At 46.9% G+C, this 17,420-nt stretch overlaps 1 protein-coding gene across 1 annotated transcript; it reads right to left on the bottom strand.

Moving 5' to 3' along the window:
* Positions 1-410: 410 nt before the first annotated feature.
* On the bottom strand, positions 411-15,230 carry GPR139 (G protein-coupled receptor 139; the record flags this gene model as incomplete). Its single annotated transcript, XM_082064533.1, is given in 4 exon segments — positions 411-1,345; positions 14,967-15,096; positions 15,098-15,208; positions 15,210-15,230. Coding segments are annotated over 4 exon segments (1,197 nt in total).
* Between the last annotated feature and the right edge of the window lie 2,190 nt (positions 15,231-17,420).

The raw sequence follows: 17,420 nt of genomic DNA, 5'->3' as shown, positions 1-17,420 counted from the left end.
AGTACATAAAAGCATCTATTTGCTCTGTTGATACTGATCTGTGTGGTCAAGTAAGGTTTTGTTGTTGTGTTTTAAAAGGTTGTAATTAAACACTGTTGTCACTTCCCCCCTCCGATGACTTTGGACTGCACTAGTGCTGGGATGCAAAACGTTTGAGTGCGACTGAACGCTAAGACTTGAACTCTGAAGCATATTCAGAATGCTATGTAAGAGACAGAGGTGTTTGCCTTCTCACTTTTGCTCGTAAAATCAAGTGCTTCCATTCCTTCTCACAGTCTGATCTGCCCTTAGTCTCCCAGGGAAATGAAATCAAATGACCTCTCTTCAAAACAGCCATTTCAGCAAATTACATCCTGAAGATGTAACCACTTGAAAAGAACTTGCACCCAGAAACTCCAACTATTGCCTTTTCATGGTGATATTTTTATAGGCTTTCCATTCTTATCATACTGATAAACCAGCATTTTGATGCAGTGGGAGTTGGCCGGGGAAATCCAAGGGCTGCTTGTTATGGAAAAGTTATGATTTGTATAGAATTGCACAGGTTGCTTCTGACACTTAAAGAAGGCTTTCAGTGTGGCAGCTGCCATTGTGCGAAATCTTTTGCTAATAAAACAGTAGAGGAAGAAATTAATTGCAGTGTTCAGCAGTGCTAGCATATTGGCGATGTCCGACACAATATGTACCACCCAGCTGTTGTTTATAGGCGATACGTAGAGGTGATACAATATCATGATTATTCTTGGTGCCCAAAGTATGGCAAAAATAGAAGTTATAGTAAACAAAATGGCTGTTGTTTTCCCTGTGGAGTACCCTCGCAGTCGGAAATTGCTCTTTCGTCGCAGCTTGTACACAATGATGGAATTCAGGATGAAGAAGATGGAGCAGGGCACTAAGTATACAGTAAAACAGTGCGTCCAGATGAGGACATGATGCATTGATGTGCTTATGTAGTCTTCAATCCAAATGTTGGGCCACCAGTAGTAGGGGATGCTGGTTAAAAAGCAGGTGATATAGACGCTAACAATGACTTTTCGAGTACGAGCAGGGTAGGAAACAGTGTGATACTTCAGCGGATGGCACACAGCTATATACCTATCGATCGTTAGTGGAACCGTAATCCAAATGGAGGTGTGAATGGAAGAAAATTCCAAGACCTCAATTATTTTGTCCAGTACCTGAGGCATCTGTTTATTTAAGATGAAGTCTTCCATGAGGAAGTCAACAAAGACAATGAAGAAGAGAACCAGGATATCAGCAGCAGCTAGAGCTAGAAGGTAGTTATAGGAGGACTTCTGCCTGCGAGCCACGAGTTGGGAAAGGATGATGACTGTCAAGATGTTTGCTGTGGAGACAGAAACACAGAGTTAGGCTATTAAGATGTATTAATAACACCGGCTTTTCTGAGCACTTGCTTGGAGCACTAGCTCTGTGCAAGCACTTGGCAATGTGATCACTTTTGTTCAAGTCCAAAACAAAACCAAAAGGAAAATGCTACAGTTGCGTCTCTCAGAGAAGCTGTTGCAATGACAGCCACGTGTGGCCCTGCTCCAGCAGTGGGATACACAAACACTCATTGTCCCGGCAGGCCAGGATGAGGGACAAAGTCAGGACCTTCATTCCCAGGCACAGGGTTAGGGGGTGTCCAGCAGCCCTTTGTCTCCTCAGAACAGATGGAGAGGTTGAGTTAAGGCCTTGGCGCTCTGGCTGCTCTCTGGTCAGCCCTGCTGCTGCTGCGGGCATGGAGCAGCATCCTGAGCAGGGGGCACAGGAAGGTAAGAGAAGCAGCAGCAGCAAAACATAATGTCTCACACAAAGAAACCTTTTTTTATTTCCCCCCTTGCTTTATTCTTGTTTGTTTATTTTTTTAACACGTGACAAATCAGAAGGGTGGGGTGGGCTTTGGAGAGAGACATTTTGTTCCTCATCCCAGCTTGTGGTGCCTGCCTGTTTTAGTTTTGAACTCCATTTAAAAAGAGCTAAAATCAAAGCTCACCTGTATAAGTAATTTTCTCTTGACTGAGTGGGATCCTAATCGAGAGAAGGACTTCCAGGGAAACATGTGTCCTTGGCTCCTTGGGAGCTGGAGGTGCTTTGCAGCACTCAAAGTTTTCAGCTCTGCCCAGGATGAATCTCCTGAAATTCAGTCCTGCCTGTTTGACCCACTGTCTTACGGATGGGCTCTGGGGAAGTGTCTCCCCACCACTGAACTGATCTGTTCCACAAAGACCTGCTTACTTATTCAGAGCTGTTCTTTACAAGTCCTTCTCCAACTACAAGGCCATTTTTCTCTGGAGTGATGCAGTTGAGCCTTAAAGGTAATCCTGCTGGTCACATCAGACGTGATGGATGCTCTGATTCAGTCTGAGTATAAACATCCCTGGGTTTCCTGAAAAAGCATCTGCTTGCAGCTCTTTGGCCACAATACAGACCCATCACCTAAGCCATGCCTAGAGGTATTGCATGACAAATAATATTTTGTGGTGAAGTGCTCAAGTGTCTTGTCTCTGTTTCACTGTCTGGTTTGCTTCAGTCTTCTAAAGCTGTGATTCAACTTAAAGATACACTTTAGTGGATGCTGGAACCAGTACTATGAGGGATGCTATTGGAAGGGCTCAGTCCTACAGGCACTGGCCAGGCAGAGCTCTGTAATATGGATACAAACGGCCCTTGCAGGCCTTGAGAAGCTTTCCTGGAGCACTAAGGTGTAGCCAAATTTTAACTACTTGCTCATGTTTGCTAGAACTTACTGTGTAAGTCTTGATTTGGGAGGAAAAATCCTATTATTCTTCCTAGCAGTATGGCTGGAATGAGACAGGCATGATTCTTCCCATCAGAAGTTATGTCACTTGGCTAAGATACATCAAGTAGCGCTTAAAAATCAGAGATCTGGTTTACTGTACAAGAGGCTGCTAAATGTTGATATTTGACATTTTTGTAAGTGTCCTATAAATCACCTCTTCTGCACATTCAATGTTTCAAACATTTCTGCCAGCTTTGATGGATTTCCCAAAACAAATCAACAATAATTGTAAGGATTCCTTTAAATCAGAGAGAAAGGAAGTTGCTGACATTAAGGTAATGGTGACCTAGGGCATATGCCCTACTGCTGAAAATGCACTTTTCTTCTTTTTTTTAAACTGTTTTACTTTGCACTGGAGAAAACTGCCTCTTTCAGAAATGCCTTCCAAGCCTGCTGTCTGGGAGCAAGATTTCTGCCACCAGGGAAATGAACTATGGCAGAATGAATGATCTTGAGTAATAGCCCTCATAAGTGTCACGTATTTTTATATTAACTTAATGTATTAATTCTGTATCTTGGAACAAAACTAAATCAAACATGACAATCAACTGATTCCTTCCCCAAAGAAAAACAAAATATTTCCAGCAGAATTGTCTCAAATCGCCTCTGGGGGAATTTTCCTGATTCTCCATTAACAGGAATGCACCTGCATTGATTTCAGCTCGGAGCAGACGTGGGAGATGGGGCTGATGTAGTCAGAACTGCTGTGTCATTTTTCATTTACTTGCTTACAAAATGCCTCTGTTGTGCCTGCTGATGAGCCCTTGAGGTACAGTGAGTGATGTACTGTCAAGGAAATCCTCGAGCTGGAGTGTTTATCATGATTCTGCAGTCCCTGTCAGTTCTGGCCAGCCAGGCTGAGTGGCTTAGCTTCACAGACCCATGGGGTTCATCTTCTCTTTAAATGCCCTGGGTCTGACTCACTCCAGCAGCAGCGGGAGCCAGCGTGCAGGAGCCAGCGTGCAGCAAGGGGGATGCCTGGGGACGTTGGGCCCTGCTGGAGGAGCTCCTGCAGGGATGCTCAAGCTGTGCCATATCCAGGCACAGTAGCCCTGCTCCCCAACCCCTTCTGCCCATTGCATGGTCCTGCTGTTTGGTTCTAACCCCCCTCTCATTTTCCGATGAGAGCAGATTTATGAGCAGTCCTTTGCTCTTTACCCTCTCCCCCTGTGTTTCTCAGGGTTCCCAGCAACAGCAGTAACAGCATGTTCTGAAATGCAAGTTATTCGTCTAATGCCAGCCAGCTTTGCTTGGTGAGCCGGATTAGAAAATTGATCTGACAAAGTACGTGCAAGCTCTATCCAATTTTTCTGCAAGGGTTACGGTATCTTGTATTGGAAATGCTTTCCCTAGGATCACGTTAGGGCTTTTTCTGTTTGGATGATACAAAATATAGTAATATCATTTACTTTGTGAAAAATGATACATGCTGGGGTGCAGCAGAAAGTTGCCAGTACAACAGTGTCTTAGCACAGGGTTTGGGAATATTTTTCCTGCTGCATGCTGTATAGGGAAGGTAAAGAAGAGCTACAGATAAGTCTCAGTCCTTCACCCATTTCCTAGCCAGCATTGTTAGTCCTTGCTGTGTCCTCAAACACTGTCTAAAGCTCAGTAAAATGGGAAATAGGTGGGATCAGTGCTCTGTGTGAACAACTGTGTCCTTGTGCCAGCATCTCAGTGACTCCTGCTCAGTGCTCCACAGGCTCTCCTGTGGACAAAAATTACCTACTGCATGCGAAAGGTGATGGAAGAGCATTTGTGACCACGTTTTAACCTTGTTTACCCTAATTCTTGCACTAATATTGTACTCAGTGATGACGACTATGGCAGAAATTATGATGGGGATATAAAAATATCTGTGTCTACTTAATGTATGTGGATCTACAGCTTCTGGATAGGTCAGTGCTCCTAAATTGTCCTGGATGGTGTGCTGCCCATTTCTTGTGGTGTTTTTTGTTTGTTTGGGTTTTTTTAAGATACTAAGTAGTTAAGGTCAGCTGAATTTGAAAAAGATTGATCACTGTGCTAGGAGTTGATTAGGGGATGACAGATGGGAATTTATGCCAGCGCTGCTTGCTACAGTGCAGTATTCTGAATTTATAAATATCTGGTTGAGAACCAGGGCTTGATTAGGGACTAGCTGGCTGAAACCTTGAGATGCTACAAGCAAATGATGAGAAGCAACTGTAAGACATGGCAGTCTCAATTCTTTCCCTTAAGTCATGAGGATGCTTTTGAGACACAGCATCTGAAGGTCCCTGACACCCAAACATCATCAGTCCATGCTGCTCAAAATACAGCAACCTTCTAACTCAGTCAGGCTTTGCCATGGGATACTTGCATCTCTCCTTTGACATCTCCTCTGACATTATCAGCTGCTGAGTACAAACTGTAGCACTGAAATTCATGCTGTTTGTCCTGCATATCTGAGAGGGAACATCCTTTAGAAGTAACCTTGGTTCTTACGTGGATTTGCATTTGCTTCCTGTGCCAAAGCCACGCTGCCTTGTCTGCAGAGCCCAGGCAGTCCTGCAGTGCCTGGGACCTAATGGCACAGCTTTCTCCTCAGCTTCTTGTTTTCTGGATTACACTCACAGCTCAAATAGTGTCTAACCACAGTCTTTGCAGGGGATTCATAGAGCTCCTTCCACTGACTATTATCACCACGTGTGAGCTTAAGCAGGAGCAATTGTATCTGTCCAAAGAAGAAATAGGCCCGTTTCTGGGGTTTGGTTTTGTTTGTTTTATTGAGAGCATTCTGCACATACACAGCAGCCTGTGCAGTGAAACAGCCTTTACAACGCAAGTGGTAGCGCTGCTGCGTTGGAAATAAGGTCTGCTGTGTGGTTCAGTAGTTCAGCATCATAAACTACCTAAATGAAGTGGCCATGAGCGTCGCTTACCGAGCGTGATAAACATTAGGTCACTGAATATAATGGACACCTTTTACTGAATACAGTTGTTGCTAGGATCCCTACAAATTATTGTGCAATGCATGAAACTACTCTGTAGGCCTTGCATTAGTCACCTGACTGGCACAGAGAGAGACAGTTTACGAACGGGAATTTTTAAATTGTTTTAAAAAATATGCTAGTGACAGCTCCTCCTTGGATTTAGAAACTTTAAGACTAAGTATGATATTCGGAAAATGTACGGTGAAAAAATGGGTGTTTTGGCTTAATGGGAATAGATAATTTCCTCAAAGCTAGAGGCAATATTAAAATGTAAACAGGTGCCATGTCCAGCAGCCACATCTGGCCACGGTTACTAGCTCAGCCATTCACCAGTAGTTACCAGATTGGATGAGAATGGTGTTCAGCCTTTGCTTTGTGTGGGAGCTCTCTGGAAAAGATGCTGACACTGGATGACTTCTGATGGAGCCAACGTAACAGGAGTTATTAAAAAAAAATAAAAATTAAAATGCTGTGGCAAAGTAAATGTGTTTATTAATGATGTTGGCTACAGCTGGTTATATGGCCTTTAAAAATGACCCCTGGATGCTGTTTGTCATTAAAGAAGATAGGGCAGTTACACATTTTTTTCCTTACAGCCAGTATGGGTCAAACTCAACACTACAGCAGATGGGGACAACCTTAGTGAATGGTGCCTGCTCATGGCTCATGTGATTTGTTCCTTTCTTTTGTAATTTGTTCTTCTTTTTTATCATATCCTGAGATCCTTACTTAAACTGTTGTGAGGCATAAAGAGATACTTTATAGAATATCATTCATGCTATACAAGTTTTTCCTTCCCTGAGAGTTCCTGTGAGGATTGTTTTTTAAAATAAATTCATTTGTTGTTCAATTGTCTGAGTGCTGCCAAACAGCACGTACCCACTCACCCTCGGGAGGGAAGGGCCCTCAGCCCCTTCTGCCGGTGCCTGCATCATCTCCCAGGGGATGGAGAGGGATATCTGAGCCAAAAAATTAGCATCGCAAAAGCTACAGCAGGTGTGGATACAGGACTGTCACGGGAGGAGGTTTCACACTTTGTAGGAAGGCTCTCATGTGGTTTGTGCTTGGAAATCCCCTGTGCAGGGACAGACCATGCCAGCTCTGAGGGCGAAAGCAAGCCTGGAGGTACAGGAAGGCTGGGCTCCTGCCCAGGGGGTACCCAAACTCCCCTCCATATGTAGGAGAGCGGGTTAGTGACTGCCAGAGAAAACGTGGCATGGCCTTGTGCTTACAAGTCACAGGTGAATTAATGAGTTGGTGTCAGAGGCCAGATTCTAACGACGAAATCTGGCCTCCAAGGACATTTTTCTCACTGACAGTGTTTATTAGCTGAGGTGGCTCTGGGGAAGGATGCTATGAATGGAGTACTTTGCTTGGCGGCTGGCGCTGGCTGGTCATGGAGGCCAGAGGAGAGTCTTAATCCAGCCAAAGGCATTTCCTCGCTGTTGGAGGACACAGACACGGTAATGGTGTGGAGACGCCGATGGCCAGGGATTCACTTTGAGCCTTGCCAGCCACTCAGGCTCAAGTGCAGTAACTTGTCTGGCAGACAGGTGTAATTACATTGCATTGCTTTCAGTTTTCCTAGATGGTCAGAGTAGGCTTTTTACCCTAGCCTTTATAAAATAGGGCTATTTTTGCAGTGTGAGAACAGCCCAGAAGGAATGACAGGCTAAAATGCAGGGAGACCCAGTACGTGCTCACCGGTGACAGACGTGTGTTAATGTGACAGGGATCTGGTTCTCCTCTTGCTGTCTTCACCCTCCTCATTCGCCTTTCCTGAGCTGGGCCTACAGCACAGAAGGTCTCTAAAGACTCTTGGACATTTATCCCCTGAAGCCTTTCTTAGAGGTACCTTCATGAAGATAAAAATGTCTAAAACTTACATCCCAAAATCTAGCCTTGCGTGTTGCTACCAGAGCAGTAAAGCTTTCTAATGGAAATCAGTGCTGGGAGGAGAAAAAGCAATCTGCAAAATAATGCAGAAATCATGAAAGAGATTCGGTTATTCATGCAATGTATTTGGACAGATGGAGATTTTCAAGGCAATACAGGTGTCTCATTTGGCAGGTGTCTGTGGCTTCTAAATGTGGGCTGTCAGCAACGTTTAAGAGGTCTCAAGCTGAGTAACTTGAGCTCGAGGATGACAAAACCATTCTACCCTTTTGATATCGGATGCCAAAGCACCGAGGCAGGTGCCAAAGGTATTTGATGGGACTACTAGGATGGAGGTAGGATGTGATTTCATAAGAGCACTGGCAGGAATTCTTTACTGAACATGAATAATTAAGAGGATTTTACTGTTGATTGTGGTTTTGCTAAAACCCAAAGTTTTTATGTCTTCCTAAAGCATTAGCTAATGCAATAGGAGTTCAGGCTCACAAACCTCATGGCCAAGCTTTCTCAGAGACTATGCCAGTTTTACACAATATGCAGGAAATTGCAGACTGTGTAAAATCATTGCTGTTTGGCTTTATTTCGCCCACAGAAAATATGCTGCATCCACACTAAATATATCATTCTTTCCTGTGCTAGTCTGGACATTGAAGAAAGCACACCTGGAATGAACAAATGTTTGTGCGATATCCTAGTCTGATGTAACTGACTGACAGGTAATTTGTCTTGAAACCAAAAGCAACCTCTAGTGCACCTATGTGTGCAGTCAATGCACCCGCTGATTGAAAAGATGGAGAAGTTAAATGACTGTACAATTCCAGGGACTCTGTGTTTCAGGTGGTAGAGGAGAACAATTTCAGTGAAAAAGATGTGTTCAGTGTTTCAACAGGCAAGCTTCTCTTCCATGAATATTGTTCATCTTCTGTACTGCTAATTCTGGTCCTCCTTGGTAGCCTCTACTTCATTCCCTCTGCACTGGTGTCCTGGGGGACAACTCAGCACCAGCTTCTCCCATCAGGTCACCTCCAGAACGGCACCAACAGCGCTCTGGATATTGGGGTTTAGGATCCTTACATACATATGTATCTCTATTTTGCAGAATGAAAATTGAATTGTGTGCAAGGTCTCCTGTGCTCAAGAGGTTAATTTTTGCTTTGTTTCCTTTTCTGGTGTCTCAAAGTTAATGGGAAAAATAGATTAAAGGCTTAAAAAGATCACCTGAAACAGAAGGTGAAAGCTTTTGTGGCCAGGGATTGCTTTACACGTGGTGTGTGAAAGAGAGCACCCCATGTCAGGACATCTCCATGCTGTTTGTTTGCCTACAGCAAATTGTTTTGACGTTTGCGGATGAAGGCCTTCTCCTGCTGGCTTGCTTCTGCTGATTCACCCGTATTTTATGGAGGGGAGCAGAACGAGGAGGAGGAAGACAGAACTAAGTACGGGGGTGGTTGAAGAACAGCAGGATATGAGACTGCCTAGTGCTTCTGAATGGCTGGCTTCTTAACAACTGGGGGTTCTGCATTACCCACCTACCGTGAAAACTGGCTGTGCTCTCTCTTTTGTGTCATTGTCATTTCAAGAAAAAGATCTCCTTTGGAGTTTTTCCTTCTCAATCCATTTCTGCAGCCTGCCATACAAGGTTGTGCACTTCATAGTCTACTGAGCCTCCCAAATATTGTACCTCGTTACCATTATAGCCCTGACTGTGTTGTTTCCTACTGATATGGCAGAAGAAACGCAAAGTTGTGTTCTGTAGTGGCGTTCAGAGATGTGCAATCAAGTCCTCTTCTGCATTAGCATGGATTCAGCCACACGCTGCCTTTCAGGCTGCCAGGCTGTGGTGGTCACAGTCACAGACACAGTGACCAAACTAAATTGCTCCCATCTGCACGCCTTGCTGTCACTGTTTCTGTGCAGGAACACTGTAATGAATCTATTCTTTTTCATAATGAGTCTTCTTCCCTTAAAGAAAAAGCATTCATTTTACAATAGGAAGTGACTCATTTTAAGCACGTTAGCAGCAGTTCTGTTCCCCTCTGTCCAGTAGTGCTACTGTAATGTGCTGCAGTGCCCTTCGCTTGCTCTGATAGCTAAGCTAAAGTTCTGCCAATTTATTTGTCCCTCTTTAAGCAGGATGCAATGTACTGGCTTTGCATCCAATTCAGATTTTAAGTCAGAGAAAGTATGGTCTTCGAATAAAAGGTGGGTTGAATCAGGCCTCAGGAGGGTTCAGTTCTTATTCATTGTGTGAACTCTATCTAATGAGCAACAGCTGAAGAGTGCTGTTCTTTCAAGGTCATAACTCTGCATGTAAAAATTCTTCCACTCATATTTTCAGATCTTCCTTTATCACTTCTATTGTTCAGGTGTGCTGTTATGAGAGAGGCTGTTTATTCAGGTGTTGGAAATGCTGTCTTTAATCAGAAGCCTGCACTGTGATTGCAGAAGGATACACGAGGCAGTAGATGGCAGGAATCCAAGATGGGTCACACTTCTGTACTGCTGTGTGCTGTATGTACACCTGCCTTTGGCCTGCTTTGGTATGTACTGGGTATTACATGCCATGTGAGTCATCAACAAACATTGCTACCTGTCACCCTTCCTACTCACAGTACTAAGCAAGTTGTGGCTGTAAGCATGGAGGTGGCAACACTCTTCAGGTCTCGTTCCTCCTACACTGCTGGGAGTGGAGAGAAGCACAGCTGGGCTGCTGCGTGGTGCTGGTCTCTCAGGTGAGGGGTGCTCACCAGCAGTACCTGCTTTGCCAGGACAATGACCTTGAATGCCTTCCAGGTAGCCTCCTTATTCCAAGCTGCATATAGGGAGAAGGATCCAGGAGGACCAGTTCTCCATTGTTTCAGCTTGCCTGTGACTGGTACTGCAGTTTGCACAGGCGCAGTGCATGTCAATCCAACACCCTAGGAAGGAGATGACTTGCTGTGCAAGGACAGACGGTCTGTCGTCTGTTAGGGGAAGGCTAAAAAGGTTAGGCACCCCTGCTGAGTTTACACCTTCCTCTAGGTCAGGACTACAGTTTCTCTCCCTCTGCATGGAGCCTGCTGAGTGCGCTCTGTTCATGGCTGGTCTTTGAATGACCTGGCTTGTCCCCATCTCTGCGACACCTTGTTCAGGCATCGGGTCTGACACAAAAGCTACCTGTTCACACCCTCCATCTGGGAGCACCCAAGTGTGTCCAAGCTGCTTTCCCAAGCTTGCCAAGTCCTGCATCTGAGTTTAAATTGATGTGATGGGTTTTAAGCAGAAGCCTAAAGCATGAATAAAAGGAATGTGTAGACCAGGCTCTCAAGGTTTGGAGAAACACTTCCCTGGGGCATTGGTGCGAGTCTGTTACCTCCTGGGGATGCTGTGTGGGTACCAGGTATGTGCCTGTCCTTTGTCACTGGGATACAATAATCCCTGAAGTTGAATTGCTCCCCAGGTAAACAACTGACTGGGGAGCAAAGTGGAACCAGCAGTCACACAATAAGAAAGCCAGATTTTACTCTGCCTCTCTGCACTGTTATGAAGAGGAGACCCCTGGAAGCGTGGATCAGGCCAGGCCCCGGTCTAGGAAATGCTGCCACTTTGTCCTTTCAGCAGCAGTGTGCTGCCCCATGATAGGGAAGTTGATTGCATGTGAGGCAACTCAGTTGCTGCTGCACCTTCTAATGAAGCAGGAATCAGGGTCACAGCCAGGTCTCTGCAGTGAGCATTGCTGCTCCTCTGCCTGACCTGCCCAGCCATGTTCAGTGGCACAACTATAGCAGGAGCTCTTTGGTGTTGCTGCTTTGTGCAGCTCTCACTGGCAAAGAGATAGACTGAGAGTTGGTACCTGTTGCTCTTTGCTTCCTTATCAGCCCCCTCCTGTATTGAATTGGAGAAATTTCTTCCCTCACTCACATCTGACAAGACCTCTTATCAGGCATTTTCTCTCACTAAAGCAAGAAATACTTCCATTAAGCCTTCCTGCAGCCCCTCTCTTGCTTCCTGGCTAACTGAAGATGCTTCAGAGGTCCTCTCCAACTGACAGACATGGGGAGTACAGAGACGGCAGAGCAGGGGCTGCAAAGCAGCTCCATAAATTATAAACCCACGATCTAAATGGGAGTGTGACCCTGCTTCCAGTGCCGCTGCCTTGCTCTGCTCCCCACCCTTGCACCGGCAGTTTCTTCCCGTCCCCCATAGCCTGCTCCTGGGGCACCCCTGCCCCTGGCAGCAGGACTGCACACTTGTGGGACCCCTTTGCACATCTGCACTCAAAACAAGTTTCCGAAAACAGTCTCTCGCTTGCTGGCCTATGGTTAGAGGGAAAAGAAGCAACCTCCCATCCCAGCTGATCAGAAGGTGCTATCATCTCTGGCAGTTGTGGCCACTGCAGTGTGTGGTACCTGCTGCAGCAGGGTCAGCCTGCAGCGATGCCTCTCTGGTTGTCCCTCTGCAGGGCGCAGCCTGCGACTTGCCTCAGTGTGCTACAACCAGAGCAGGGGGCACAGGAGTTCACTTTGCTCTCTCTCATGTCAGCATTTTTCAGACTTTCTGGTGCCTGGTTGAAGAGGGAGAGAGAAAGAGCCACTGCTGAGAGCAGGATCTGCTGAGATGCCTGGGTCATACAAGGGAGGCGAAAGGATGCTTTCTCTGCATGCACAATCAGGCCTAGCATGGCTTGGCCTCAAAGTGGAGTTGTTGAGTTAGTAAAATTTCCTTCAGACACCAGAGCAGGAAAGGCAGAAACAGTTAACTGGTCTTCCCTCTCATCAGTCTTTCTTCAATATTTGTGACAAGGAGTCAACCATTTCCATTTCAGCAAAACACTGCACTAGTGCTGTATTTGAGGACAGATCTTAGATGATGTTTCCCTAAAATTCTTGGCACCACACAAAGCTAATTACTCAGGTCCCACAGACTCCAGGGTTCTTTTTCTAACAGGTAATACCTGTGCTACCTTTCGAATTTTCTAATGCTCAAAAACTGAAGAACAGCTTCAAATTAAACAGGAAAAGCTCTTTTTAGCACTGTTCTTGCCCCATACTATATCCTTAATGAAGCTTGGCCATGTGAATCTTCCCCTACACATATCCAGTTTGTTCTCATCTCTGTGCAGTCTCAGGGACCACATACCTGATGTAAGTCCCCTGAACTCAGCAGCGTTACACCACCACATGCTTTGGCTGGTTCTGTTAAGTGCTCTCACTGGTACCACTGCTGATCTGATCCCTTGAGAAATGTGTGGCACCACTGCAAATTTGGATCATGCACCGATTTTAGCCATGTTCTTAAAATGACAGTGTGTTGGGTCTGTAATTACAATGTAGTATCCTTAGGGAGCTGGTGCAAGTATGTGCACAATGCTCATTAAGTGATTTTTCTTGTCTGTGTACGTAAGACTTTCCCCTGTTTCAGAGACATACAAATGCAAGCTTAGCCACAGACTGCTTCATAAAACTTCTTCACCTGATAATCTTGAGAAAGTCTTGGTCTGTTCCTAGGGGACAGGTGTTGAAATCAGAGCTTGTCATTGCTGTGGAGATCTAAGCAGCCCCTAAGGAACTAATGAAGAGAAAAGTACTTCCTCATCCCTGCTGGTTGAGTCTCTTTAGGTCAGGGCTGAGACTCATCAATGTTGTGGAGCAGAGACACTTGCCTAAGCCCTGCATCCTCTGTGGGTAAACATAGGACTTAACTTTCCAGTTCTCTGAACTATTAGTGTGAACTATTAGCTAATCTTCAAATTTTAATTATAAGCCAGGGAGAAAAAAAAAATTAAACTAACACAAAGAACATCAATTCATATGCAGAGTGGTAATTGCATGTGTGCTCTTCAGAGGCAGGCTTCTCTTCATGTCTGATTAAATTTTTTTTCTATGAATTAATTGCTTGAATAAGAAATTAAGGTGAGCAGAACATTAAGAAATTGTAGACTATTAACTATTATTGCTGCTTGCCACTTTATGTACAGCTACACATTTAAAGCGTGATATGGGCACAACCATACTCTTAAAATACCAGTTCATCTTGGTGCATCAGATTGCTCTAACTTTTCCCCGACTCATTCTGCCTGTCCTTGGTGTCGCTCTAAGTTTCTCCAAGGCTGGAGGCATTAAAGCAGGGAGCAACCTGGGATGTTTGCCCACCCAGGCTGTGCTGGGATGGGAGCTCTGCCTGCTGAAGCCCAGTCTGTAACTGCAGAAGTGGTGCTGCACAAGCAATTCTGTGTGTCAAGGCATCTCACTGACAGCCTCAGACAGACCCCTCCGGGAGAAAAACCTGCTCAGTCCTCTGTCTCAGCTGAGACAGTCATGCTGATACGATGCTCATGTGGCATCTGCATGTTTTGAGCTGTGGATACCTGCCTGCTGGCAATGGTGTCTCACGAGTGTTCACACCACGCCTGAAACCTCCATCCTTTCTCCAGTTGGGGTCTCTTGCTTTTCTCATCCTCAGCATCTCTGTATTGTCTTTGTCCCCCTTTTAAGTAGGAAATTTTGCTGAACATCATACAGTCTGGAGGCTAGTTAGTGTCTGTGAGCCAGGACTTCCTTCCCAGCCCTGTACCTGCACTCAGAGATCTCAGTGTCATCATTGCCTTTGCAAGGTGCTGACCTTAAGACTGGACTTTCTAGATACTGCCCTGGTCCATCAGCCATGAGGACAGGCTCTTGAGTAAGACAACTGACTGCCAACCTTGTGATAGCGTGCTCCTTTCCTAGACAAGTTATTTACCGGTGGCACATTGCTCCTAGAGCCAGCCCTGCCCCAGGGAGCCAAGCAGAGATTTGCACCAGAAAAACTCAACCAGCTACACTTTTGATTATTGCCAGCCTGTCATGCGATCGATAGGGGACAGACCCGGTGCACTCCTGTCCTCAGTACCGCTTTGTCTTCAAAGGGCAAGATTTGCTATGGTAGAAACTTCACGACGGGCTGAGACTTTGTATGTCAAGTTCAAAGTCAGAGTGCCCGAGTCCGGGTGGGAAAGCGACTGCAGCGGTGGGAGGGCAGGCAGGGACAAACCCCGGCGGGAGAGAAAACGCCCGGACAGCACCGTGTCAGGCAGCGAAGATGCTGTCTAAGAAACGCCCCTGTAAATCCCACCAGGTACGCGAGGGAACACCTTCCCGGTGCCTTCAGCAGCCCGGGGACGCCGCAGCGCGCTCACCCCGCCCCGCAGACAGCCAGGCAGCAGCCGCTCCGGGGAGCGCTACTCGCAGCTCTGCGGGAGCCCCACAGCCTCACCCGCCGCCGCAGCTCCGGGGGCAGCCCGGGCACGGTGCCCCGGCCCCGCCGGCTCCCCGCTGCCGGGGCGCGGCACTCACCCGGCAGCCCGAGGCAGAGCAGCAGGCTGTAGTAGACGACAGGTGCGTATCCCAAGCCGCAGCCATAGCGGTGGTGCGCCAGGAGGGAGCCGTTGTGGAGGTGGAGGTGGTTGTGCTCCATGGATGGACCCGCTCTTCCCGCGGCCGCGCTGCTGGCGCTCACTCCGCCGCACGGGCCGCCCCGGCCGCGCCGCCCGCCCGCCCCTCGCACGCTCAGCGGCGGCGGCGAGCGCGGCGCGGTCCCCGCGGCGGGCGGCGGCACATGGCGCAGCCCCCGGCGGTGCGGGGCGCTGCGGGGCCGGACGGGGCGGGACCAGCCCGGCTCCCGCCGGCAGGGTGGGGCGGCCCCCGCCTCAGGCCGCCGCAGCTGGCGGCACCCGCCGCCTCTCCGCCGCTGGCTGTGTGACGGAGCCTGCCCTGGGACCCCTTGGGCGGCAGAGGCGGGTCTGGGGCCCCGAGGAGGACGGGAAGCCTGGCGGAGAGGGGCCTGAGGAGACCCAGCCTCGGGGCTGCTCCTCGGGACCTTCTCCACTCTCAGCCCGGGTCAACACAGGGGTGCCCGGCTCTTGGCCCCTCTGTCACTCCAGCCGTGGAGCTGGGTGGCGGTGAGGGTGAGCTCCACGGGTGAACCCCACGGGTGAGCCCCACGGGTGCACCGCCGCTGCCCCAGTGGTAAGAGAGCTCACTCCACAGCACGGGGTAGGAAAAGAGAAGTTTTCTCTAAGTTGGTACATTATTCAATAGCATAACAAAAGAGCAGAGGCAGGGTTCATTAGTGGTGCACCTGCCTGGCAGCCCTGGACTGTGCTTTGACACAGTCTGGGAAGAAAGCAGTAAATCTAGAAGTGAGGGTTTATATCTGTAGAATTGAAATGCAAACCCAGGGTTAATGGCAGGGTCACTCTTCTCCTCACAGCACTGCAGGGTGAGCGACCGGCGTGGCCAGCAGTGACATACGCTGTGCTCCCCCATGAACAACAGACATGTGTGTGTTTAATTCCCATGAGGCAAAGCAGAAGGGAAATTGGGATTTCAAAAATCTTTTCCACCCATTCCTTAATGTTTGTGTATTCCAATACATAGTTTCAGGTTTAAGTAATAAAATGATTTAGAGTTATACTTGTTACATTAAGGTGGTAGAGTCCTGTGCTTTGTGCTGCCGATCAGTGGGCTGGACAGATGACAGCATATCGATGTGTTCAGGACGGTCATGGTTTAGTGATGAAATAGGTGTTTGATTACAGTGCGCTTCCACTGAGCAGAAAACAAGCTCGTTTCACCAGAAATGTGTAGGGTTGAGCCCACAGCCCCCACTGTGTGTGGGAAGACTCCCCTGGATCTCTGTGCCTGCCAGAGCAGGCTAAGGATGGCGTAGGTGGGCAATACATGTGAGGCTGGTCAATGGGACACGTCTGTTGGGGTACGCACAAGAATATAGCAATTGAGTTACAAAACTAAACAAAGATGTGGTCGTTGCTCTCCAAAGACACCTGATCATTTAGCATGGATAACACTGTAGCATTAAAAGTATGCTACTGGTGGGAAGACACCATTAGGGCAAGTGCTGTAACAGACCATCAGGTTACTAAGTATCCATATCTTTGGGTTTTCATGATCCTGTTTGAAAAGTAGTTTAGCTTCAGTTTGGAAACACAAGGAATGAGCAAGTTCTGCAAGGACTTGAGTAGGCCGCTTTTCTGGGAGACTCGGCTTGTTCATACACTTAAATGTTTAATAGAAGAGGTGTTTCTGAACTGTACTAAAACTGCTGTCAAGCTTCCCAGGTTAAACATGCTGGAAAAACATACATTTTTCCTCTGTTTTTTTCAATTGATGTCTTTGTGAATGTAGTCTGAAAGATGGTTAGAGTCTGCTAGGATGGCCTTTAAGTGGATGTGTTCCTTTTAAAAAGAAATCTTTTGAAACCATTCATTCAAAGAACCAACAGAATTGTATAAAGCAGTGAGGTGTGTACAATTATACAGTACAAAGCCCTGTTAAATTAACTCTGCCTGTTTTTTTCTAGATTTTTAACCTACAGTCTTTTCTCCTTGTTATTTTAAAAAGTGTCATTTCTTCTTATATTGCTGCAACAGAGCTGATGAGGAAAGAGATGTTTTAATGCCTCCTAAAAAACAAATGGTGATTCCCAGAACCTATTCTTCGGTGGAGTAAAACATCAGTAGGGCTGAAATAATGACTCGCTGTTTCAAAGCTAAGTGAAGTTTATCAGCAAAGCAACACACCAAAGGAGATGGCAGTGGAGCAGTAGCTTGGCACCAATGGTTAAAAAGCCTCACATCCAGTTTGCAGCACTTCGGGTCTCTCAACTTTCCAATTAACAGTGAAATCCCCCAGAAGCTGGAGGCCAAGGAATTGCCTCTGCCATCTGTTTTCTGTTGAGCTGCTGCCACTGTCCTATCTGGCCTAGTTTTAAACATCCTGAACAACAGG

This window comes from Streptopelia decaocto, assembly GCF_964273445.1.
Source record: "Streptopelia decaocto genome assembly, chromosome: 13".
NCBI classification, from domain to species: Eukaryota; Metazoa; Chordata; class Aves; order Columbiformes; family Columbidae; genus Streptopelia; species Streptopelia decaocto.
Note: the sequence above shows the minus strand (reverse complement) of the source record. Positions and strands in the feature narration are given on the sequence as shown.